This window comes from Pterocles gutturalis, unplaced genomic scaffold, assembly GCF_000699245.1.
Source record: "Pterocles gutturalis isolate BGI_N339 unplaced genomic scaffold, ASM69924v1 scaffold12906, whole genome shotgun sequence".
Lineage (NCBI taxonomy): Eukaryota > Metazoa > Chordata > Aves > Pterocliformes > Pteroclidae > Pterocles > Pterocles gutturalis.
This window is the reverse complement of record NW_010103174.1, coordinates 1-26,691: the sequence shown is the minus strand read 5'-3', so window position 1 is coordinate 26,691 and position 26,691 is coordinate 1. Positions and strand designations below refer to the sequence as shown.

The 26,691-nt window shown below is 38.7% G+C and overlaps 1 protein-coding gene across 1 annotated transcript in view; it reads right to left on the bottom strand.

Annotated features, from left to right (window-relative positions):
• Nucleotides 1-25,797, bottom strand: part of CAPRIN2 (caprin family member 2) — a 35,066-nt gene extending 9,269 nt beyond the window's left edge. The window contains exons 1-12 of the mRNA XM_010086604.1: nucleotides 25,539-25,797; nucleotides 23,487-23,549; nucleotides 19,725-19,811; nucleotides 16,868-17,106; nucleotides 15,421-15,503; nucleotides 13,321-13,485; nucleotides 12,673-12,716; nucleotides 10,479-11,318; nucleotides 4,900-4,987; nucleotides 4,129-4,184; nucleotides 3,394-3,504; nucleotides 792-944 (exon numbers count right to left, since the gene is read on the bottom strand). Coding sequence (XP_010084906.1) covers nucleotides 792-944; nucleotides 3,394-3,504; nucleotides 4,129-4,184; nucleotides 4,900-4,987; nucleotides 10,479-11,318; nucleotides 12,673-12,716; nucleotides 13,321-13,485; nucleotides 15,421-15,503; nucleotides 16,868-17,106; nucleotides 19,725-19,811; nucleotides 23,487-23,549; nucleotides 25,539-25,787 — 2,178 coding nt within the window. The 5' untranslated portion in view covers nucleotides 25,788-25,797. The remainder of the gene's footprint in view (nucleotides 1-791; nucleotides 945-3,393; nucleotides 3,505-4,128; nucleotides 4,185-4,899; nucleotides 4,988-10,478; nucleotides 11,319-12,672; nucleotides 12,717-13,320; nucleotides 13,486-15,420; nucleotides 15,504-16,867; nucleotides 17,107-19,724; nucleotides 19,812-23,486; nucleotides 23,550-25,538) is intronic.
• Between the last annotated feature and the right edge of the window lie 894 nt (nucleotides 25,798-26,691).

Sequence of the window (26,691 nt, the reverse complement as noted above, 5' to 3'; positions counted from 1 at the left end):
CAGGAATGTTAAATGAAGGCTTTAACATCTTCTGAGGAAGGTATCAGAGGAGTAGATAAGCCCGAGTACAAGGAAGGAACATTAACTACAGTGAGTCCCTCTAAGCTTGCACTGCAGATTAGTACTAGACAGTAGCAACACTAGTAACAGAGAATATTAGCAATGATGCATGGCCTGAAAAAAACAGTATCTGTTTGGAAGAAACACCACTCAGTTTATGTGGACTATTCCTTAGACATCTAACTGCTTCTGTTACTGCCTAATAACTATCAACAAGACAGGATAAGGAGCTACAGTCTTTATCAAGGAGACATTTTCCATTATTCCAGTGGACGGAGTTTTACCCTACTAAAGCAAACTGTTTAAAAAAGCAGGAAGACAAGTTCAGGCTTCAGAAAGCTTTTAGTCCTAATAGGTATATACTTCAGGATTCCCTCTCTCCTCTGCAGTCTTTATTATTTGAAATCTATGCATAAAAACAGTTTAAGTGGAGTCAACTTTACCCTGAGGCACAGCTATAAATCTGTTGATTTCAGGTCTGACTTCTCCCAAGATATGCTAGTATTAGATTTTGGGACTATACAGAGCAAAGTCAGGATCTCTATTCTTAGATGATCTATTTTAAGTTCTGAAGGCACTGGAGAAGCAGAGTTCTAACCTAGGTTTGTAACATTAAAACATCAAAATGATCTATCTGTACTACATCAAGGGGAGCCTGTTCCCCAGTATTAGGACTAAGTTACTAGCATTATTGTCAATTATTCTTCTGTGGCCTCAAGTTGCATACTTACAGTCTGCATAGCCTGAAAAGGAGCTGCTGTTATTGTGACAGAACTGCTACTTGCTGGAGGAGATTGAAAGCTTTGCACTGGTGGCACTGGTGACATGGAGGTGCTTGAAGTAGGCAATGGTGACTGTGGCTCACTTGAGAGAGGAATACTTGCCTGAGGGAAGAACAAATGTAATGAAAGGTCACTTGATAGTTATCAGGCAGTAACAGAAGCTGTTAATTTGTTCTAAAGCTTAGAATCACAGAAGTCAGCAGTTTCTACAGGATAACATTTGGACATGGTAGAGCTACAAAATAGCTTTTGCTTACAATTTCAAATCTTGCTGTGCATTCTCAGCAAACAGTACTTCTATTGCAGTCTCTGCTGATTAAGTGAAATGTGCCTATGAGCTACTATACATACCACTCATTGTAATATTTTCACAATAGAGAGACATTAAATTTTTTTTCCACCACTAAGGAAATATAGAATGCCTTCTGTTCTGTTTATTGGAAGATGATTCTCTAGCTGATATTGAAAGTGACTTCTCTTTTCCAAAGGTATTCAGGAAGTTTAAGGGTTTGTTTTTTTTCCCTTCCCAACTTAATCAGTTATGTTTCAGATTAGAAACAATGCTGAGTTGTCCAGACAAAGCATTAACCAGTATTAAGTCTCATCTGTGCAGATGGCAAAATGAAGTGTTGATTTAGAATACCAATATTTAAGGAATGTAAGACTCTAGACACATTTCAGCAGCCAATATATTTACCTTACCTGTATTTGTGATAGCTCACCTGAGCAACTTCAGTTTTTTTAGCTATCAGTGGCTCAGAAATACGTGAACTTGTCTGATACAGGGGCTGGGAAGTATATTTCTCAGTCTCTTGAGGAAGTGATGCTGATGCCTAGAAGCAGCCATACATACATTGCTATTACAAGAAGCACTGCAGAAAACAAAGTTCTGGGAGAGCTATGAAATACCAGTGCATAAGTTGAAACAACTAGATTTTGAAAGACTGTGACAAACATTAAGTCCAAAGTTAATGTACTAAATAGTCATCTTAACCACAAGCTCCAAGTAATTAGCTTTAGAGATTCAGACTTAGATTACCCTTTACACAAGAGGTTGTACAACTACCCCTGCAAAGTCAGATAATTTTAAGAACTGTAGATTGCCTCAAGCAGTTATTTACAGTGAAGTCTATGACACACACCTGTCTCATTAAATGAAACGGAAAGACATGTCTGATGTTAAACTTCTGGTACACTCTGTCAAGCAAGGCTTCAGAGCCAATCTTTGGTTTGCCTTTGCAAAACCTGTGTGTTCTATAGTTAGCTCACACTTCTAATACTAAGTTTAAGAGTTGCTTATACTTAGATACAGAGCCTAGGGCTAATGACTACCAGTCCTATTCTCATCATGTATGCCATCACAGGTGCATCAGACAGAACTGTACTTGCATACTAGGAGAGCATACTGTCACTGTGAAATGTATTCCCTGGTTGTGCTTGGACCAAAGCTTATCTACTGCTTTCTATGAGAAGCAGGATTGGAAAACAAAGACACTACACTTCAAGCCTAAGGGACTAAAGATACACTGGGCACAAGCAACCTTAATTTCAAACAGTAAGTTTGCAAAAACCCTCAGAACATTCTACTAAATCAGAAGTTTCACATACAAGTTTTCTGGATGCATATTAAACATCAAAATTATTTAATCCTTGTGAGCACAAGAAGCCTGATAATGCTGTAGAAGTGCGAGAAGGTGTCAATAACCAGGCCAAAACTGCTGGTTTAAGAGGCAACAAGACTATCATCCCTGTCAAGTCTGTTATACTACACAGTATATTAAGGAATAGTGTAAGTGTCGCATGCATTTACACTGATAGCATGTACATCAACAAAAAAACACATTTAAAAAGCATGAACATTTCTCCATTATAATCTATATACACTGTATTAGAGAGTCCAACAGGTAAGGCCCAACTGTGTTTCTGAACACAACAACACTTCGCAAGAGATTTTAAGACAGTGATCTGCATAAACTGGAACACTATTTTCAGCTCTAAGCAATATTTGAACCCTAGCTGAAGATTTAACTGCACATAAATGCAGTTAAGAAAGCAAAGTTTGAGGTCTTGGCAGAACATCAGGAAGTCAGATTCCCAGAATTTCTTCAGTTAGTTCTTGAGAGAAAACATTGCATTTTTCAGCTTACACAGAAGTCTGCTATTTCATGACAATATCCATCCCAGTTTATGCATCCTCTGTTGTCATTAGAGGGAGTATACTGCACTGCAACCAAAGCAAATACTTATGCTGCCACATAATACTTATGATGGCACAAGAATAGGCACCACACTTTCTAGCCTACATTTTTCATCCCACACCGTACCCATTTCAAGGGGCAGACTGTTCACTTCGCATTCAGGCAGTATTAAGATTACTTTTCCCAACCATCTTTAAGTATTACAGAATATAGGCTATACTATTGCTGTTACTTAGATTCTATCCCTGTATGTTGTTTAAAAACAGTTATTCAGGAGAGGCCCCACCACAACTTTCTTTAGAGCTAGCTATCACACAGATCTTTGAATGCCAGTGAACCCCAGGGTATATTACCTGGGGTGTCTGTGGTGTCACCAAGTCTTCAGTTTCAGAGCCAGAAAGAGTCTGATCAGCAGATGCTAGGGAAGTATTTGAACCACGCAGTGTCATAGATGAAGCAGCAGCCTTGCAAGAAGAGAAAACTGAGGTAAGGTTTTGAAAGATTATCCTAAATGTTTGGTTTCACTGAAATACTCTGGGCATTTCCAAGTAAACATCAGAATGAGTCAGGAGCTGAAGTGCTTTGACCAGTTAGTCCAAGTTTCTTAGGAATTCTTGTTAGTGGCAAGGAAACCTATTTAAAAGCCAAAGCAGCAAGACACAAGCACAGTAAGTGAATTTAAGGCTCACTTAATAATGCTTGAGACACTATCTTTGGCCTAAGTGAGGATTTCAAAGGTGAAGACATGCACTATCTAGGAAAGATGCAGCATATATTCTGTACACAACTATTAGTTCTGTCTTGAATCTATGGATTAAATATTCAAACTTTGAGCCTATCTTCAACATACTGTTTCACTTCAAGAGATTTTAAACATTTGTTGCTGCTTGGCAAGCAAAAGAGCAGGCAACTGTGTCAACATTTAAGTGATATTAGACTTGCAAGTTACAAAGTTACGTGAAATTTGCTACAAAACTACTGACAACAAGAAAAACAATTAAAGTACCAAGTCTGTTCTAGTGAATAACCTCTGTATCATTCTTTGGCTACAGCTCCACCACTTCAGGGCAGTTCTAACTTCAACTTACTTGAAGAGGCTGTTGAAGAAAATCACTCTGACCTGGCAGTTTCTGTTCTTTTGAAGCTGTAAAAAAAAAAAAGAATGTGTTAAGCAACATCTACTTTTAAATTCAAACAGCATATATAGTTCGTATGCAGTTCTACTTTTTGAAAATATTTGGTGTATGAAGATGCACACCATTTTTCGTGTATGCACCGCAAATATTTCGTTTTAGCATCAGTAAACTACACTCAATTGAAAACTTCTGTTTGTCTTGTAAAAGGGGACAGATTCAATGATAAAAATATTTCTACCACAATAGAGATACCCACTTTACAGATTAAAAAAGCAACTGAATATTAAATCAACTGAGTACTGCATCTTACAGCCCAAGAGCCACCCAGTTTCTTAACGTGGCCCATTGTAGCAAGTTCCAGTTTTCCAAGTGTAGCTAGATAACTGCTCTTCATCCCAAATTCATTCACATAGGGTCTCCAGTACACCACATCTAGACAAGTTTGTTACACAAATACAGCATGTCAATTCTGCAGCTGGGTTCAGATGCACATGCCAGTCAGTGATTACACAAGCACTCCATTTCAAGGCAGATTCACAAGCTTAAGCCACCTCCAGCAACAAATAAGCAAGTGGCTCAAGCTGCCTTTTTTTTAATCAGACATTGGTATTATTTATAATTAGACAAGCTGTCTTCACTATGCCTTACTGATCTACAGCCCAAATAAACCCTGTTAGTGTTCGCAAAAGCTTGCATACAATTTACACTTCCAGTATAACTTACCTACAGGACTACTTGCTGGAGTAACTGAAGGTGGTTGGGATGAACCAATGGCACTTGGTGAAGCTTTATCAAAATCTAGAATGGACTCCTTTGAAAAAACATCATCAGTTGGGAGAAAAAGTTAAACTCTAGATACAAATGAAACATTCTTATTTGACAAATTGCTGTTAGCTAGAGTGAGATTCGTGCATTCAGTGCAAACACACATTGTCAGCACTGTTTTCCCTAACTCAGTAGGAATCGGAGCTTTGTGCACAACAGCAGAGTAAGAAAACATACTTGCATGAAGTTGTAAGTCCCTTGTATCTGAGTCATCAGATCCTGAAGTTTTTCCCTTCTCAATACTGGATCTTTTGGAAGAGTTGAAGTAGAGCAAAATTCTGCAGCTGGCTGATGTACAGGTTTAGGCACCTAATAAGGATGAAAGATTAAATCTAATACTAGAAGCAAGACAAATTGCCTTATCCAATATACTTCCAGCGCTGCCCATAGGTATCAAGACAGTATAAGCCAAGGAATTCTGTGCTGTTATTGATACTTCCTGAATCAAGCTTTCACTTTGTTAAAACAAGTCAGCCTACTGTTGCCAAAACTAGTTAAGCCCCAGAATTAACTCACTTCAATTTCTTACAGTCAAATGCACATAAGACTAAGTTGACTGCATTCAGTGCAAAATTAGGCACCTCCAAAGGAAACCCACATATTTAAGTTGAAGGCCAAAACAAACTTAAAAATCAAAGCTGCATCACTCAAGGCTTAAAACATACTTCCTCCCAGTAAACCCCATGCCAGTAAGTACAGATGTTTTATTAGGATGGCATTTCCTGACACTCTGAAGAAACTGCACCCAAGAGATACATTGCAAGCAGGTTACTCAGGATTAGACGAAAGTGCTTCCACTAATGAGCCAGATACTCTCAATGCATCAGCTCATGCAGAAAATATTGAACTTCTCAAATTTGGGCATGAAAAATATACCTGTGTTCCCATATGGGAGCCTAATTTTGCAGTTAAATAAGGACTTCTGCAGGGCCTTATTGCTCCTTGATTATTTCAGATGGTCCCTTAACAGTTCATCTCAACTGGTTCTCACTTCACTTTAAAAGAGGGAAATGTTTTAACAGAGAATAGGCAAGTCTAAGGTATCAGAAAAATTATGATAATAAACTCCCTAAATAGCAGAAGCCCTGTTATTTACAGAGCAACAATAATACTAGATTGTCTAGATAATCTAACACGTCTTTTGAAAGTACCTTGAAGAAGAGGTAGGTTTGTTATAATTATTGTAAAACAATTTGTAGTGATTCTCTAAAGCTTTGCTGCTCTTATGTTTGTCTGTGCAGCTAGAGGGAGGCAAAGCTGAAGACATTAAGTAGTTGCATTATTTCAACTGGCCCAAATGTTGAGACACACAGGAACATGTGAAAGCCTTTACATTCCTACAGTACAAACATTTGTCTTTCTGATACGAGGTTCCTACTTCAATATATAGTATAAATTTAGTATTTGTACAAAGTCATTAGAAGACTGTATGGGAGAAGGGTGTGTCACGACAGTTAGTTATCACACTAAATTCACAACAAATAGTTGAAATGCTCTTTGTCCAGTTTTAGGATAACAAGCCCAAAACTCTTGCATTTCCTCTTCAACCGTTACCTAAAACTAATCACTAGCATTTGCAGAAGTTCCAATAGCATGCACAGGGAAGAAGCCTGCAGGGTTTTGTGAGCTTCACAAAGCATAACCCATCTACAGCACATCATTAAGTCTGGAGGACTCCATTTCTAATATCTATGTGGCCCACATGATAGCTATTTGTTGAGCTGTAAGAAGTTTTACTTTATTCTAGAGCCAGAAGAGTGCATCTTTGTACTACTGTATCTTAATCAGAATTTCTGATGCACAAGCACTACCTTTAACTACTGACTACCCAAGTTTATATTGCTGTGTGGTTTCTAATAATGAACAGGAACCAAAGCTATTAAAGATTTAAGTGCAGCAAAAAAGATACAGTTGAATAAAGTTAAATCTCAGGAAGTTATAGATTAAGTTACTAGGAACTTTGTATCTTCCTGTCCATCACTTTATCAACCCTCACTTATAACCAGATGTAACACTTGCTGTCATGGTAAATCCATTACAGGGTCAAACTGATTGATGCTTCTCTTATGCTCTTCCTCCTCACTACAGCTTCCTAAGACCAAACTGATTCTGTACATTTGCAAATGGGTAACAGAAGCTGTTCACCTTTAAGTCACTTAACCAGGTGAAGTCTGCCAGCATCTGAAGCTATGAAGATTGTCCACTAGCTGCATAAGTTAGACTTGTACACTGAACACAAACAAGTAAAAACAGCCTCAAGGGCATGGAAGCAGAAGAGACTGCAGTGTTTCACTTGTGGTTGTCAAAGACGATAGTCTTCTGTATGCTTTCACACTTCGTTAGTCTCTCCTTCCCCAGCTCATACTCTGTGCATTATGCTGGTAGCATTCTTTACTTCAACTGGAAAAGCATACAGGGTTACAGATATATTAGGGCTTTACGCTAGGATTGAAACATTGAGACTCTCCATTCTGTAGACGTTTTTTCTAGTTCCTGCATATATTAAAACACACCAGCCAGAAGTAGCTATAGCGAAGTTACCACATAATGATTTGCTGTTTTGCTGGTACTTAGATGTTCAAAGCTAGAATATTCTAAGTGCAATACAGAGCATACACAAAAGAGCATTAGCAAGTTAAAGTATTTTGGGCTTTATGCCTTTATAAAAGAGGTGCTTAAAAAAAGAAACAGGTACCTGATATCCTTAAGATGGTTTTAAATGAAGTTTTCTTTCTAGCCTACAGTTAGATGCTGGTTTTGGAAGTCATTACAAGCTGGTAGTCAATTATGAGTGCAGTAATCTGTTAGTCCAGCTCAGATTTACACATGCGGAGATCACTTAAAACTAGTGGTTCAAGCAACAACCAAGTTAGAGTTTTACACAGCACTGATAAATTTAGGTCTAATTTGTCATAACAATGTTTCTAAAACCTAATTTCAACACTACTTATACATTCAGTAAAAACTGTTTTAACATATATCCAGAAAACTGACTAAAAATGGAGTTGAAGTATCTAGAATTCATTTTAGGACCTGTTAAACCATTGCAAATAAATGCAAAGGCACAGTGACCACTGAGGAATTTTACTAGTCAAAAGTACCACTATACGAGGCACTCCTGTTTAAGCTTGATTTTAAGATTGAAGGCCTCTTTCTATATAACACTAACATACATTTGAACCACCTCACACACTAGTAAAACTCCATTCTGTGATCTAAGACTTCAATTCCTCTTTAGGTTTCTTAGCTACAGAGCACTAAGTGAGATAGAATGGCAATACCTAACCTGTAATCACAGTGATGACCAGCTGTGCCATGCAGATATACAACTAACATTTGCTTGCTACTCACAGCAGTATTCACAGCAGGTACGAATTAAACGGCACTGGATGACAGCACAAGACAAAATTGTTCTGCTTTCACATAGCAGGCCACAAATTCAGGTCTAACAACGTTTGCTGGTCCACAGGCTGCACAAACTCTTAAATAGAAAAACAGTTTAACAGGCCTGCACATCAGCTCACTCCACCATCTTAGGCCCAACTTCTTAGATATTGCACTTTATGGCACATTAGGTTAAATAATTATATTTTAAGATCTCAAAACCTAGCAGTTTATTAAAAGATCCCAGAGCTCTAACAGTTATTTCAGGGAGTAAAGAAGGGTTATTTCAGCTCCAGAAAGCAGCAGCAACATAGGCCTTTATTCACCATGCCTAGATCCCTGTACAAGGTCATTTATAGGATCCCCCCAGGAGCAAGATGGATCCAGCTATAGCACTGCATTGCTTCTTCTTTCTTCATATAAGCAAAGGCAAGAGAAATCTCATTATCCAAAAAGTTTATTACTTCAATTGTTCCCTATATGCAAATCACAAGTCAAAATTATCTCCATTTTTCAAAAATTGGTTATGGAAACTAGCTAGGTTGACAGTACACCATTTTTTACTCATTCAATATACTTTATATTAGAATTTGTCCATAGCTACTAAGCAAAAATAAAGCTATGGTCTACTATATAAATCCAAGTTTGAATACTTTAAAAATGTGCTTTTTTACTTAATTCAACAACACAGATTAAGTAATCTCACATTCCAACATTTATTTAAAGTTTTATTTTGATGACATGCACACCTGCACATTACAATGAAGGCTGCAAATTTCTTCAACTGACTGGAGACCCTCCTTTTTCCTTACTTCAAAGTTTTGTCTAACACTTAAGCCATCCATCTTTCCGTATTATATAAAAATAAGAGCCCTGTCTCATTTGGAAGTATCTTGCATTTAAGCTTTAAGGTAATCTGACATCAGAAATTCCAAGGCATCTTAAAATGCTTGAGACTACTCCAATACTTGAGATAGTTTGTTACAGTAATACTACACACAGTTCAATGCACAACACCTATGTGTGCTCAGAGTTACTTAGTGAGGCAACCAGGTTTTGTACCTGTACCACCACCACCAGTGGATACAAGATTCTACTCAGCTTGAGGGTAGAGATGAATCAAGCTGAAACACCTTAATCCCATTTTGTCACCCAGTGCTGCATGTTACATACTCTTTTAATTTCGTGTTCAACCTTCTGTTTGCGCTCCCGCCTCTAGGCACAAGAACATCCATTTTTCAGTTATGCCAAGTTTAATGACAAGATTTAAGCTTAATCATTTGCTACAAGCAACATGGAATTAATTGATTTCTCCTTTCTTGCAGAAACAAGGTAGTAGTGCTGAACAATTCTCTTGTAAACAAGGTTGTCAATTCCCTGTATTTTCTTCCTGAAGTTTAACTCTAAACACTGCTCTTAACAACATGACTGAACTCTGCTTTGCCTACCATCTTATCTGTTTTCACAGTATCAGAATTGTTGCTACCCAAGCACAGGTGAGAAAGAAGGTAACCAGAGGCTAGCAGCCTGCTCAGCTGTAAGCCCTGCAAAAGCTTTCATTTTACTTTTCTAAAACAAACTATGCTATTGTTAGACTTTCCAGGACAGCAGTATGGCTTACACATTCAGCTGAAAATACATATTTAAACACCTGTACAGTTGGTATTGCTTGATCTAGATGTTCGATCTGAGTCAGCAGCTATTTTAATCAAAAGCCTAAAAAATTACTCAAGTGCTATTTGCATACAGCCACAAAGTATTTGGTCCCTGGATGAGTCATACCTGCTTTGTACTGATAATAGTGGACAGAGACAATAGCTGGGGATGAACTAATTCTTCTGTCTTACACATAAAGCAATTATTCAGGCTCAAATACAGCAATACTGTGCTGATGTAAAAAGCAAAGCAGACCATCTTGCTATTCAAATATAAAGTTTAAGTACCAGAATTATTTCCCCCAAGAAAGAATGAAATAGGAGTCTGAATACAGGCCTACAAAATGCACCTTATAGTGGTTCTGCTAATAGGTAGCTTTAGTCCAAGACACTAGTGTCAAAAGCTTATGACAGGTAATACTACATATGCCAACTCACTTCTTTAGGTTCCATATCAAACTTCTTTGGCCCCATCTGTTCCTTTGGCCCAACACTCGCAGCTCCCCAGGACTTCGGAGGGTTCTGTAACTGCTGTGACGACACTTGCTGCTGCCTGTCAGCTTTTTCCCAAGCCTCTCGAGCCTCCTGCTTCTTTTGTTCTGGCTCCTCCCTAACACGTGCAGCCCAAGCCTTCACAGGCTCCTGCTTCTTTTGCTCTGGCTCTTCCCTAACAGGCATTTCCCATGATTTCACAGGCTCAGGCTTCTTTTGTTCTGGTTGCTCCCTAGTTGGGGTTACCCAAGGTTTCGGAGATTCCTGCTTTTTTTCTGGTTCTTCCTTAACTTTGGTTACCCAAGGTTTTGGGGACTCCTGCTTTTTCTGTTCCTGCTCTTCCCTAACTTTTGCTACCCATGGCTTAGGTGATTCATGTTTCTTCTGGTCCTGCTGTTCCCTAACCTTTGCTACCCAAGGTTTAGGGGACTCCTGCTCCTCTCGGACACGTGCTACCCAGGCCTTTGGAGCTTCTTGCTTCTTCTGTTCTTCCTCCTCAACACGGGTCTCCCAGGGCTTTGTAGGCTCACACTTCTGTTCTTCCTGTTTAACACAAGCTTCCCAAGGCTTTGGAGAATCTGATCTTTTTTGTTCTTGCTGCCTAATACAGGCTTCCCAAGGCTTTAAGGTCTCTTGTTTCTGCTTCTGCTCTTCAATATCAACAAGCATCTCCCATGACTTTGGAGGTTCTTGCTTTCTAGCACACTCAGCTTCCCAAGATTTGGGCTCTTCTGGCTTCTTCTTGACAGAATATTCTGCTTCAGGCAAATAACGCCTGTTGAGAAACTATATAGACCAAAGAAACTTAATGGCTCCCCATAAAACATTTTGCTACTACAGTTCAGGTCAGTTAAGTTAGGTCACGCAGCTACTGAAAATTTCTGACTTAAAGCAGAGCCCAGACAGTTTAAGCACTAGCCATAGAAACAATGTGGACAGCCATGGCTTTATCCTACAGCACCGCAAACTAGCTTTGCTTGGCATGCCACAGATTCACTCAGCTCAAGTAAGTTTCACTTGTGCTGTTCAGGACTGTTTCATGCTTCTCTGTTACCCTTATCCTCAATGCTAACTGATGGTCCCAGGCAGTGGCAACATCAAGTTCAGTCATGATTTTTATAAAAGGCCTCCTCCTAAGCATCTAAACTGCTGTGGTACTATATCAGTAAACATTCTGCTAAGTGTAGCATCACCATCTCCCTCAAACATCTTTGGCCCTTTTGAACTCCAGTAACCAAGTATAACTGTCATTCTTAATGGAGTTTAAATAGTAAAAAGTCAGATTCTCAGATTTAGTAACCCTGGACTTCCACAACTTCAGGCTGTGTTTACTGTCAGTGTTTGAGTTTAATGAAGATGTCCTGAAGTTTTCCTAGGTTACTTTGTCATAAACAGGAAGCAAATATGTGAAGGGAAGGATGTACAAGGCTCACTGGCTGAGACTTTTCTGACAAGTCACCAGAAAATCTTCAGTCAGGTAAGAGCATTACCAGTAGGTTACAAAAACTTGTTCTAGAGTACACCCTCTAGTGGGATACCTAGGAAAATCAGCATTTTAAGAACCAGTATTTTCTCTTACATAAAGACACCCCTCCCCACTTTTTGAACCAAGCCTAATAGCTTTTATGCTATTGCCAGTTGAAGCTTGAACACTTACCTCAGGAGTCTGAAGGGCTGATGAAACAGGCCTACACACCCCTGTGCACACAAGTCTGTTTTGGAATCCCTACTTCTGACAAATTAGAGCATTCTCAACCCCACCAATATCAAGTCTACTACAATAAGCTTATCTTTCAGAGACACTTTTAGTAGATATGTATTTTCTTGATCTTGTAGTACACAAAAGATCAGTGTGTTTCCACCCTAAAGGCTGATGCTTTGGTTTATTCAGGAAAGTGCCAGAGCATTAAAGTACTATATTGCTTCATGTAATCATGCCCCTTTTATCCCAAAACACCCCAGAGAAGCCCTATATTTGTGATGAGAAATAGAAATGCAACCAAACCTTTAACGCATAAAGCAACACCTAAGTTGCCATTCAGACTCCCCTTTTAAGTTTAAAACAGGGCTGCAGAAATGCAGTTATGTTTCTGATAAATTACAATACTAAAGGAAGGCCATTAGCAGCATAGCATCTTACCTCCTGTGGCTGTATTTCAGACTTCATAAGCTCCATAATGGATTCTAGAAAAAGGATGTTAATTTTTTTCAACTGATCAAATGCAGAAAGGCACACCAAACAGTAGCAAGTCTTTAATCCTATTTAAATAGTACCACCGATTGCTAAACCAGGTATTCTGAAAGTTCAGCTTGCCATTCAACATGCAATTTAGACAAGCTTATTTTTTAATTTGGTTTTACATTTGCAGAAGTTTAGGGTTAAGCAAGAAGCATTTTGTAACATCCATAAATTTGTTATTGTAATACATAACATTCTTAACACAAGACATTTCTCACATCTTCAACATTGAGGCTTGCTCAGAAGACAAAAGCATCTTATTACTAGGAATTAGATTTTTTTCATAGAATCATTAAGGTTGGAAAATACCTCAAGGATCAAGTTCAACTGTCAACCCACACCACCTAACTCGCTAAACCATGTCCCTAAGCACCATATATACAGTATTACCCAGAATAGCTGCAAGACTTTCAGGTTCCATTTCAGTTACTACATTGCAAGTAAGCTATAGCACAGGATTAAATTTAGCATCAAGCTATGCAAATTCAACACTCAGTTCAAGCTTATCCCAATATTATGATATAGAAATTGAATCCTGTAATATTCCACCTGGTTCTTTGACAGACTCTCCTTTTGACATCTGTCTTGTTCTCTCAGATTTTCTATTTACTTCTTCTTCCAATTCTTTTACTGGCACAGTGGTGCGAGGAGTTGGAATACTTTCAAAGTAGCCAGAGTCTAGAAGTTTGGATAACAGGTCCTTCATGTGTTTATCTGAAGAGTAAAACCCATGAAGTTAAGATATGAAAACTTGAAACTAAGGAGGATTCAGATTACAGATCAAGATGCCTTACTTCCTCCCTTGATATACCAAGTTCCCACATCTTACCGAGTTACAACAACAAAATGTTTTAGTAAAGGAAAGTATTGGTTAAACTGCTTTACACATTTGAGCTGGAAACATCTTTGCAATCCACAGGTAAGACTGCAGCTTGTGTTTAAATGCACACAAGGTAAGCACTGAGGCACCTGGTCTCCCACACGCTTAGACAGGGATCTGTTCACCATCTATAAACTGGCCAGCATTGATACTAAAAGCATGTTGTGCAGACTGTAGCATAGATAAAGCTAAACAAAGTCACTATGGAACTGCCCTACGTGACCCTCTTCCCAGTGGCAGAATAGTAAGCCTGAGAAGCAAAGTTAACTGCAAAAAGCAAGCTAATGGGAAGAAAGCAAGAGACTGTTCCAGACCAAAATTAACCCTCTGAAGTTTTGGAAAAAAGTCAAAGTTGATATGCTTGAAGAAAAACTTTGCGCACTCTGAGAAGCGCTGCCCACTTTCATTCTTTACATAAAGAAGACACAGCAGCTTAGAGCAGAGAGTAAGACCTCAGAAGTAGCAGTGATACTAGAAATTGTTTCAGAAGAGCTTCAAGCAGGGCAGCCTTGAAAACAGAAAGAATATTCAGTGAAAGACAACTCCTACCAGTGACAACCACATGAACAAGAATAGCAGCTAGAATTTAATACAGATACTTATAAAAATTGTCTTCCAAGGCAATAAAAGCTAATAAAGGAGTCATAAAAGCTTTATTTGACATTTAGCTCGCACACAAAAGGATGTAAAACTGGCACTGAAGGCTAGAGATAGTGACAAAATAGTCACAAAAGTTGTTTAGATGACAACCAAAAAGCTACAAGAGTTTGGAGTCTAAGATAACTAGGCGACTATCAATGTCAGCTGATACAAGGCTAAAGTCATCAAGTCATCAGTCTGCAGCAATAGAAGTCCAGCTTGGACTTCGTCCAGAACTGTAGGAAAAGAGTTAACACTTAGTTGTCAGTTCAACTATCTGTACATGGAAATTAGATAGGGTACATTAGTGCTCTGGCCTAACAGTTTCAACAACATTGTCAATGACAAAAGATAGATTACTGCCACACAGCCATTACAAGATTGGCATAAACAGGACAAGCAAGGTCTGTTTGCAATAGGAAAGACAACACAATTCAAGTAAGGACAGCTTCCTCACAAGCAAGTTCTAAATAAGAACAGAGCACGGATGTTGGCTTACAACCAGGGTTTTTGAAACTAAGCCACAGATAAAAGAAAATATGTAAAGCCCCACAGATTTAGGTGTGCTTGAAAAAATGAGGACATTAGCAACAGGTCCAAGTAAGACTGCACTGTGCCTGATTAGAAATCACAGCAGGTTCCATTAATGACTATACTTCCTCAGCATGGTATCCTGCACAGTATTCAGACAAACAGGTATGAGCCTGGAATTCCTACAAGAGATAATCTTCAATGATGGGGGACCTTCAGCCTGGGGCCAAGAGAGCTTTGTAATACACATCACTATACTCAACTAAGCATTCCATGTCTGGGAACAGCATTCCAATCTTAACCCATTTGCACATAACTATCCCAAAAGCTTCCCACTGTTGGTTCTGTAAGGTATTAATGTATCAGCTTGTGAATTACTACCATCATTACTCCTCAAAGAGGTGCTAGTACTTTGGTAGAACACGTAAAGACTTACTGTATTGTTATTGATCTGTACTTAAAAAACAGGACTTAGAATAAACAGCAGTTCATCCTTGGAGAACAGTTACACACAGCATTTGAAAGTGCTTACATTTAAGACATTTAAAGAACACACAAATTCCAGATTTCCATGTTATATCTCTAGATGAGACACTTACATGTTGTTCCAACCACAGGTTTCTCACTTCCTTCTAGAAGGTCCCAGAAGTAAAGAGATGATTGTTCCATCTGGTCTTCAACACTAAAACAAATCAGTTTTATAAGGGAGAATCACAGCCAAGATCAAGTCCTGTAGTATCCCAATACCCCTCATTTTAAGACACTGACTAATGTTTAGCCTTCCAAATTAAGGCTGTATAGAATGAATCCTAAGCCTATTATCCACTACTGATTCAACTGTATATGATTTAATCTAGTAAATGTAAATTCTTTTGTTGGTAATTAAGACAGATTAGAGAACCTAGGACTGCCCCACAAGACCATATGGCTGGACTTCATTCCAAACCAGGATTCCGAGAGGGAAACAATTGCTGTTTAATACGCTGATCACCTTGTTTATTGGATGCACATGTGCAGGGACTACCATCAGCAGCACCTGCCACTCTGCTAGTTATTGAAAAACTTTCACAGGCCCAAGATCCACACCCCACACCCCCAGACAAGGGATTTTGAAGTCCACTATGATGAAACTGAGTATCCCAAAGAAATGGATTATGCTTCTTGTGGAAGTTTAATACAATAAGAATTACAAGCTAGAAATAAAGTTAATTCACTGGGATGACAGTCTCATATTGTATGGCTTTTTATAAGTTAACTTGGAAAGAACAGCTGCTTAACAGCAAAGATTAGGCAAGTTTAGCATACGACAAGTGATTAGAAGTTTCAAGAACTTAAGTCATGTTTGAATAAAGTTATTTATCCATAAAGTGTTTTATCTTACCACCTAGTAACTACTTTTTCCATATTTAAATATAATTTTCACTACACTATCTTAAAGCAGACAGGCTGTCATCATAAACATAAGCCATCATAGTACAAACATGATAGCAAGTTAGTACTCTCATACATTACATCTGTTTACAACTCATTACTTTAAAGTGTATGACACTTAGTGCAACAGTATCAAAACCTTCAGTCAATTTTTTAAAACCTTGAAGCTAATAGCAAGAGAGCCTCAGGACTATCACCCTACATTCCTTTGGAAAAAAGCAGCACATCTGGATCATGTAAATGGAATATAGAACAGTTTTCCTGTGTTTACCACACCTCTCATTTCATGAACAGCAAGACCTCAGGGAAGCAACACTCCAGCAGCCTCCCTGCTTATGATGGTCTTGGATTATCTCCCCTCAAACCCACAGGGAGACATAAGATGGCAGGGCTTGTATGTAACTTGCAAAACTGAGTCTGTAATTACTGCAGCTTTCCTTTAATGCTCAGAGTGAGGTAAATCTGCCACATTCCTCATCACAGAGTAAAGCAAGTGTACTGAACAGAATTGTAATGAGTGTCTCAAAACATAGTATTTCAAGACAACAGTGTCAACCAGAGGACATTTACTGTAATGAATGAAGCATATCCATTCAACAAAAATCTTGAACTTACCTCAAGTTTTCATTTCTTTCTGGACATGTCAGTTTTGCAAATCTTATGAGGTAGTCTAGTTCTTTAGAAGGCAAGTATATTGCACCATTCACACCACCTTTGAAATCTTTCTGAACATGCTCTTGAGTGAAGTTCTGCAGCACATACTGGACTTGAAGTATTGTACGCAGTTTTTTCTTCTCTGCTTCAAGCTTTAATAGACTTTCTCTTCGCTGAGCTTTCCTCTGTGCTTTCAGCAGCTATTTCAATACATGAATTCAACAGTTAAACATGATGCTTTAACAGGATTCTAGGATAAAACTCACTGAGTTCCAGCATTGATTATCCTACATTGATCAAACTATTAATTTTGGTTAGATAACAGAAGCCCTAATTCTTCAGATACCCAAGATCTTTCAAGTTCTTCCTCTGGAACAGCTCCCCATTTATCTACTAATTCTCTACAAATCCAGCTTTTAGTCAAACTGTACACTAGTAGCTTCACTCATTATATGCCTTTATGATATTTGGATCTCAATTATGCCTACTGGTTGCTTCATTATAACAGCTTTCACAACTGAATATAAGGAATTGATAGAATTGATACCAATGCACAATCCAAGCCTAGCTGACATTTAACATTAACAACATGAAGTTAGCAATGCAGAAGTCATCTCAAATTTCTCCTAGTGACAGAACTGCCTCTTCACTTTCAAATACTCCAATATGAATGATACAGCAGAATCCTACAGTTACTATATCTGCTGGCAGAGGACCGAAGTACTCATTAACTAAGCAACAACACAAGCTACAGAACATATGCAGCCCCCATGCATTTGACAAGTTTCTCATCATGTACTAATAGAACTATGCAGCAGAAACTATCCAAGTAACTGCAGAACTTAAATTACCTCAATGTTGAAACTGTTAGACCAGAGCACTAATACACCCTAATTTCCACATACAGATAGTTGAACTCACAACTAAGTGTTAACTCTTTTCGTACGTAAATGCCTCAAAAATGCTAAGTTTCTTTACAAGATCTATGAAGATTTAGTTTTCTAGAATGCACTGTAAAGGATAAGGATGTTGCCAGAACAGCCCCTAGTGCTCCAGTAATGGATATTGGCTGCAGAATCCATACTAGTAGGTGCAGAGCCAAGGAAAAAACAGTGGGTTAGCTTTTAAATATAGCATAAGTCCAAGAACAAACATGAACTGGTAGAAGGTAATGCTGGATTACTAAAAAAACCTACAGAAAGATACCCTGGGTCATAATATTTCATTTCTGATGTATTATGGGCACCTACATAGAGGAAAGCAATATGAAGCAATCCAAGTTTTAACATTCAGCACCGTAGTTCCTATGTTCAACATACAATGACTGAGGGAACCCAAAGCAGCAACACTGCTGAAAAGGCTCTTGAATCTCCACTCACAGTGCTTTGAGAGATTTACTGCACTACCTGGAATTACTACATATACAAGAAAATCCTCTCTAGCAAAATGGTTTAGGTCTCAGTCAACATGGAGACAAGCCATTTTACCAGTCCTTCGGCATTCTGTAAAAGGCAGAGAAATTATGCCAGAGCAGTGACTAATCATGTTTAGCATCCCCAGCACTACCTTGGATCAGATCTTTTCATAAAGATTGTGTTTGTTTGAGCCAAGAGACCAGTTTCTCCAGAGAGAACAGTTGGTTACATAAAAATAATGTATGTAGTGCTTTAAACCCTGAATAAAGACCTAAATAAAAAACTAAATCCATGACTTGCCATTAGTGACAACTACAGCAGAATAAGTGGCAAACTCCACAAGCTTCAGTAAAATTCTACTGAGAGCTGTACTGCTCACTGAAACCAAAGTGATTTAACCCCAGTGTTTTCCCTCACTTGAAACAAACCATTCAGTTTGTAAGAGATCTTTGGATGTCATCTAGCCCAGCCTCCAGAAAAAAATGCTATACTGAATCAAGACCAGATTGCTTAGAGCTTTGTTAAGTCAGGTCTTGACAAGACCCAAGGACAGATTTTACTACTTCTGTAGGCAGCCTGCTCTAGTGTTCCATTATCCTGAATGATCCTTTTCCTCCTGTCTAATTTAGAGCCTACTATTTCAATTTATGATCATTCATTCTCCTACCACACACCTCAGCAAAAAACTGTCTCCATCTTTTCAGTAATCTTTTTTGGTATTTGACAGCTAATATTACAGCTCCTGCCAAGCCTTCACTTTACCGGGCCCAACAAGCCCCATTCTTACAGGATCTCTTCACAGATCTCATACTCCAGCCCCTAGCCATTTGGAGGCCCACCACTGGGCTCACTGAAGTTTATCTATAGCCTTTGTGTACTAAGTGACCAGAACTAGACACAACTGGTTAACAAGTGCCAAATAATCAGTTCTCCTTAATATACTGGTCCTCAGTCTAAGTCTGTCCTTCACTGCTCCAGAGGTACACTTAATTTACTTTGCCTGCTGCCCACAAGGACCTGCATGTCCTTTCCAGTAGAGCTGATCCCCTGACAGTCTACACTTATGCAAGGGATGAGCCCACCTCAGGCACAACCTACCAACGAGATGGTTAATGGTTTCAAACCCAAGTAAACTGGAGTTCTCAAACACAGCGGCATTCCAAAGACTCAATTACTAAAGCACAAGTTCTCACAGGGTTACACAGTAAATATTGTGGAGCTCAATGGTACACAAAATTGTCAACATTTACTCTGCTCTACTCACTACTCTAGATAGTTTAAGCACATTGGTCCCTCAAGTTCCAAGAGACAAACTTCCTAGTATATAAGTCTAGCCATTAAAAAAGTAGCACAAACTTTGCAGTTACCTCCTGACAATATAGGAAAGAGCATTTTATACTTACATCTTGGCTAAGTCCTGAAAAAGTCTTCTGAAGCTCCTTGGCAAATTCCAAGTTGTGTACTACTTCATCATATTTCTCCACTGCATCCTACAAAGGAACAGAAAAATGTATTTTTCATGCTTGAGACTACTGGCTACATCTCAATCCCCTTGTATTTAAATTTTCATTGAGAACTAGTCAGTGTGTACTTCTCCAAAATCATAAGTTTTTAAAAGCTACTATGTCTGTAACTGGTACTTTAAATTTAGTTGTGCATATCATTCACCCATGACTGAGGTACAGTAGAAAGGCAGTTCATACCACCACACAGATATCCTACAAGTTTGTATTAGACTTTCCAGGCAACATCTTGTGCAATACTTGGTATACTAATGTTGAAACAGGAAAGCCTGGATACTAGTTATTTCAGATTTCAGTTTTCATTTTGTTGCCATAGGTCTCAGCAATCAGAGGGAAACAGCTACTTCAAATCAGATACTGATACAAAAGCCTGGAAGGAATACAGGAGACAGACAAGTTCAACACAGATCTTCTACCCTGATGCTTAGTCAAGTGCCTTTATAGATAATTTGTACAAACATTAAAAACAAAGCAATATAGAAGGCAAGTCATACTTTCATTTAAAAGTCTTTCAAATTTATTTTCTACAAATAAAGCAGTGTTCCTGTCTTCACTAATGGTTTTAGCCAATATTTTACCAGCCAGTCTTAAAAAAGACTACTTGAAGTAGATCATTAATTTGCATCTTGATACACCCTATTTTTATGAGTTTTTCCCCACTGAGGAGTCAGTTCATTTCCAGAAGTCTCCTTCACAGCTCTGAAGATAGCAAAATGCTGTAGTTCAGACATGCTGCCCATATCCTCACACCATAAGGCATGCCTGGGAAGTAAAGTTTAATTTCAGTTGTTCACATGTGCTTTATACTCAGTTTGGTTTATACTCATGACATATCAGAAGTTTTTCTAGAATGGGACAGTCTAATATAAAGCTCTTTCGAAGTAGTATTAGTGTTGATTAGTGTTTCATCAGTACAGTCACAAAAGCTTAATCTACCATCCCAATAAGATTTGGGACATGTGAAAATTCCATATGTGTTCCTAAGCAATTGGTAAACAAGTTACACATTCATCTGTTCAAACATTTCAATTGTTCAGCTACTCATATTCGCTTATTTGTAGTATAATAGACATTACTAGGCTTAAATGCTACTCAAACAACAAAGTGCATGACTTACTGTAAAGCACTCATCTGATAGTTTAAGTTGTCCTTAGCACAATTTATCAAGCAACTTTTAAAACTAATTAACAAGTTCACTTAGCACTTGGGAGAATGACTTCTAAGACCCTAATGCCCACACGTTTGACATTTGAGGAAGACTCACAATTTAACACCAACTAGACAGATTGTGGTAACTGTGCTTAACCACACAAATCCCAGAGTAAAACTCCCTACCTGGAAACATCAAGAACAGTTACCACTGTTCTGATGAGAAACTATAATTCAGCCCGCAGGAAAGCAATGGCTTTCGTTTGTCAAACCTGTTATTAACATTCATTAGCACTGAGGAAAGCCTGCTCAGCTTGCAAAACAGCAAAATATTGCCAGTGAGAACATTTCACTTGCTGGAAGCTCCTCATTTTTGAAACAAATGTTTCCTAAAGTAAGGATAGCATGCACAGTAGCTCTGGCAGGCATGCAGTATACATAATTACAGTTTAATCCAAATTGTTTGCAAAACAAGTTCATCACCAGATGTGCACTGGTGATAGCGATGAAAAATACAGATTACATCAAGTTACATTAGAGCTCCACTGTACCATAGGCAGGTAGTTTTAGGCAAGCATCCAAACTATTAAGCCCTGCTCTAGCTTCAATCACCAGGTCCCAGTATTTGTATATACATTGTGAATTTGCATACAAAAGGTACAAATGCAGTATTTCCATATGTTAACCACCAAAACAAAGGGCTTGACTAGATTATCAGTTAAATACTGAGTTGATATGTACTTCTATGATAGTCATCTGAACAGTTTGACTACCACTGGTCAGCTCAGTAGCAAGATGGAATCTAATTCTCCATTTTAGAAGTCAGAGATATCCTAGAAGCTGGGATAAAAACACTAATACTTAAAAAGTTAAGCTCAGCAGGGAATACTGAAAGCCAGTAAACAAGTTAATTGCCATTTTCCAAAGTCAGTGCTGCTGGACACATCTGCAATGAAAACATCTACAGAATCCTTCCCCTCTTTAGCTCCCCACATCTTAATTTCACTTTCACCTAACAGCTTTTCCACAGTCTAAGGTGTATACCAAAGATAAATAGTCAAGTTTAGAAGTAGCTTTAAGACACATTCAAGACTAATCATACTTACATAGAATACTGTTCAACAGTCTCGCTGTTAGTGACAGAAGAAAACAGATTGTATTTAACACCTATGACCTAAATGCAAAAGGCTCTTACCCACCTGACTCCAGACTGCATTTAGAGGAACTAAAAGGTCAACCTACTTCAAACCATCAGATTTAATTTATTTACTTCTACACTTGAGATGGCAAGAGACTACAGATTTTGTAGTTAAGTGCTAAATGATCATTCAGTTCAATAAGTTCACTCTGCTTTTAAGTAGCAAGTTATCATTTCCCCTCTTATCGCATTTATGTCTAGTTCTCATTTACACATTCAGAGTAAGGAAATAGTATTTGTGTTCTCATAATGCTGCACCGTGACAAAGATAACGGTCAATGAAGTATTTTTCCAACTGGTTCATCAGCAGGATCAGCACTACCACTGAAGTGTCAGTGCCCTTTATCACACAATTGTTCTTTAGTATGGGTGTGAAGCACATTTTAAAAACGTCGCTCCTATCTGACTACAGTAGTAAACCCTTTGGATTATGTGACACTGCCACTCTGACATGCTTAAGAAGCAATAGCTTTCATGTTATAGAAACCCATTTTTAGTTCTAGAATCCATTCTAGTACAATACAGAGAAAAGCCAGAACCACCATTTTAACATCAGGCAAATTTAAGCTAGCTCCACAAAGCAGAAGACATTTGTTGATCAGTGATCTTGCATCCTGGCATTCCAAACTCCAGCAGCCTTAGGTACAAAATAGACATACTGTTCTAACAGCATTTGAGAATGCTGGTGACTCCTAGCTATCTAATGGCAGCACTAGAAGGACAGGAGAGTATTCCCAACTAAGTCAGTAACTCATAGGTAGATCCGCAGATCAGGGAAGCCATTAGGTCCCATGTAAGTTAGACCCACGTCTTCCCTTCTACCAACAGACCATCTTGTCAGTTATACTTTAACAGTTACTCATAACCAACGGCACTGTGCAGTGAACAGGAAATTTCAAGTAATACGTGTTAATGAAGAAGTCATAAGGATTAATTAGCTACCCCAGAAGTCTTGAGTTCTAACACTGCAGAGCCATATAGGTAAGTTGTATACAGACACAAAGAAATAAAGGTGCAGGAGCACTGAAGCTAAAAGTCTACAGAACAAAGATAAACAAGGACCTTCTATTGCAACAGTACACAACATGAAGGTTAAAGTAGGAGACTTAAGGCTTGTGGGCTCACCATTCAGCCTAATTACCAATAATTTGTCCATTCGGTTTTGTGAAAAATGCCATTGTAAGCCTGCAGGCATTACTTCTGTAAAACTACACCACCACCTCCTTCAGCAGCCTATCCCTTCTGACATGTTTGAAGGTTTTGGGGCCATTCACTCCTGCATAAAGCGAACTTACCAACTGGTCTTGATTGAGGGCTTCTCCCTTCTTCAGGCGATCTTTGTAGTCTTCTAGTTTGAGCTGTAGGAAAAACCAATGTAAACTTTTTATATTGATTTCTGCCTAATGTGGATTATTAGATATGAATGAAGTTACATATTCTTTCCGTATTTTAAGTCATCTACATACTACAACAGAATAGGAATTTTACTACTTCCTCTCATTTTCAGGAGAAAGGAGCATAGAAAACTTTGCTATGCCTTTGTTTCAGCAATCTCCGGGACTGCCTACTTCCCTTTATCTTCAATCTTTCGTTTCTTACTTGCTACCTTTGTTTCATTTAAGAAATACTAATGCATCAACTGTAGATTGTTAAGGGGCTCCAAACACATCCAGTGTCCTTATTTTAAATTAGGCTTTTTTAACTAAATTCCAGCATTGGCTTGGAAAAGCTATCTTATCCTTGAATAATCCTACTTAATTTTCCAGAGCATGTCTTTCAAAATCTGGCTTCATTTATGTCATCAATACTTTATAGCACAATTTCCTAAGAAAGTGGACTCATATGTTCAAGGAAGAGAAAAGATTTGTTTCTAATGTACTGGAACAGTCTTTAAAAGCTGATGAAAACCATACAAAACTAAACCATTGGGTATTACAAGCTTCTTTATACTCACAACAAAAAGAAAGGGGAGATCACTGCCATGAAGCTGAATACATTTCATTTGTGTGTCTACCCACATAGGGTTTACCGACACAGTACCTATAGGAACCTAGGACTAGGAATACTTTCTACTCATTCTGGTAAATCACACATGCATTTGTTGGTGAGACCATATTGTCATTCATGTGAAAAATCAAAGATACTTAAGAAATTCACAACAATAAGCTTCCTTGGACAGAATTAGAATACAACACAAAGTTGATTAATCACACAAGGAAAACATGCTTATCTGGCATTATTCAAAATCACAGCATGATTCATGACGTGAGACAGCAGTAATACTGCATCTCCTGCAGGTGGATCAAGTCCCCTAGCCACATGGCCAGAAGTCTGATCTACTCCCTCTTCTCAACCCAAGACATAACACAAAGCTTTTCAGACATTTAGAAAAGCAAAACGTATTCATACAATTGCTTTACTTGTAGTCCTGACCCAGTACCAAAAGCATCAGCACCATTATTTCTTTTATCTTACAGAAAATAGCATTAAAAATCATGCACACAGCCTTCAGTCACCTGGCAATCAACTGCAAAGTCTTAGAATGCAAAACCCTGACCAGCTATAACCACAATATTATAGGTGTATCATTATATCAGTTCTTACTCATATTAACAGTGTCCTGTATCTAACCCCCCCCCCCCCAAAAAAAAAAGCACAGTTCAAAGCAAGCAAGGAGGCTTTGGAGACTTTCTGTTTAAAAGCTTTCTAGTGAATAAGATTTGTCTATATTTAAAATACAGAAGTCAAAGATTTATACAAAGTGAAGTGTAATACATATTTAATATAATTTGATGTTTCCACAAGTGAGGGGAAACACTGTTCCCAATTTCCAGTTTTACATCCATCTCTACCTCCTAGTATTAGATGCGTGTAATCAATAAGAGAAATACTAAGATTTCTGCAAGACTATAAACCATCTCCAAATCAGTTACAAGTTAGTTCTGAACCAATTCAGTCTATCAGAGAAGCATCCCCAGTTTTGATCAACATTCAGTTACTTTTACCAGCTATCAGACATGCATTGTAAAGCCAGCAGCTGAGAACAGGTTTATGGTTAGCTGCATTTCCCATTCCCTGAAACAATGTTACACTCATACAATGTCAAATGCGAGTAGCCCATTTCATAACAGTAAGAGTAAAGAACACCATTCTTTACTATACAGGGGTTATAAACGATAACAAAAATCTGCTATCAAATCTACATTTAGGTCCTTTCATAGGTTACTTTTAAAAAATCCACAATTACTCTCTACATACACACAACCCTTTCCAGCTATTACAAAATAGGCACCAAGTTTTACAGTTAGCAGTTTAAATACGTGCCATACCAAAGAAAAACAAGTTACCTTCTTTTTCTCAATGTTCCTGATCTTGTGTTTGAGGCAGATAAGCCCATTATCAATGTAAGTCTCGTATGCCTGGGAAGGAGAAGCTGCCGAGTTCAGCGCAGATTGCAGGGGGCTGGAGGGAGGTTGGCTCTCCCCAGATGGGTTCACCTGCTGCTTGGTTGCCTTCATGCTCTTATCCTCACCCTCCTCTGACCAGCCAGAAGAAGATGATGGGCGACGGAAAGGGGCTTGGGAAAGCTGCACCATTGAAATGGATGGAGCTGCAAAGAAACTCCTTTTATTTAGCTCTCCCACCCTCCCCCCCCTTTTTAAAGTTATATCTTATCACACGTTCAGAAAATGCAGCCACAATACTGAGCATCAGTAAGATTTCACTACAGTCTTTCACTCTTCTCCCTCCCCCTTCCAAAATATCTGTAGCAGGAATTTCAAAGCAAGGCAAACTTTGTATTGTTCAAGTCTCCCCACCCATCCAGACAGCAGAAATCCTTTACATAGGCAGAATCAGATAGCACAGGGGATGATTCCAGAAACCCAATATAGTGTCCATATAAAACTAGGCGGGTTTCTTGCACACATCACCCACAAGAGAAAAAACTGCAAGCAAGCAATTGCAAATCATGCTGCCAGCCTCGCGTCTAGGCTGCAGCCTGAATGAAGATTTATTAGTGGCATGCCTGAAGGTATAGCCCCTCTTCTTCCACCTCCATTAGATCAGTTTTACCACTTCATGACCTTTGCAGCAATTCAATCAAGAACTTACACTACAAATATTTCCATTGAAAAAAGTGAAGGCAAAAAAAAAAAAATTGCTTAATAAAGCAAGCAGCACTCTCGGTCACAACAGCATCATTCTCCATGAGGAACGGGTCCCTGCCCTACACCCATCCAAAAGACGTGCTTGTGCCGTGGCAAGGCACCGGCTCGGATGGGAGAGGCTGGGCTTTAACCTTGAACAGAGAATTCTACATCTGTAAGAGATGCTCCGCCACCCTCATCTTCAACTACTTACACCTGCTCCTGGCGAGCAATGACACCACATTTCTGCCTCCCCTCCCGCCAGGGAGGAGGCCTGCGCCGCATGACCCCAGCGGGCACCAGCCGCCCACGCCGAGGGGCCCGGGGAGGACAAAACCCGCATTTCCCCGGG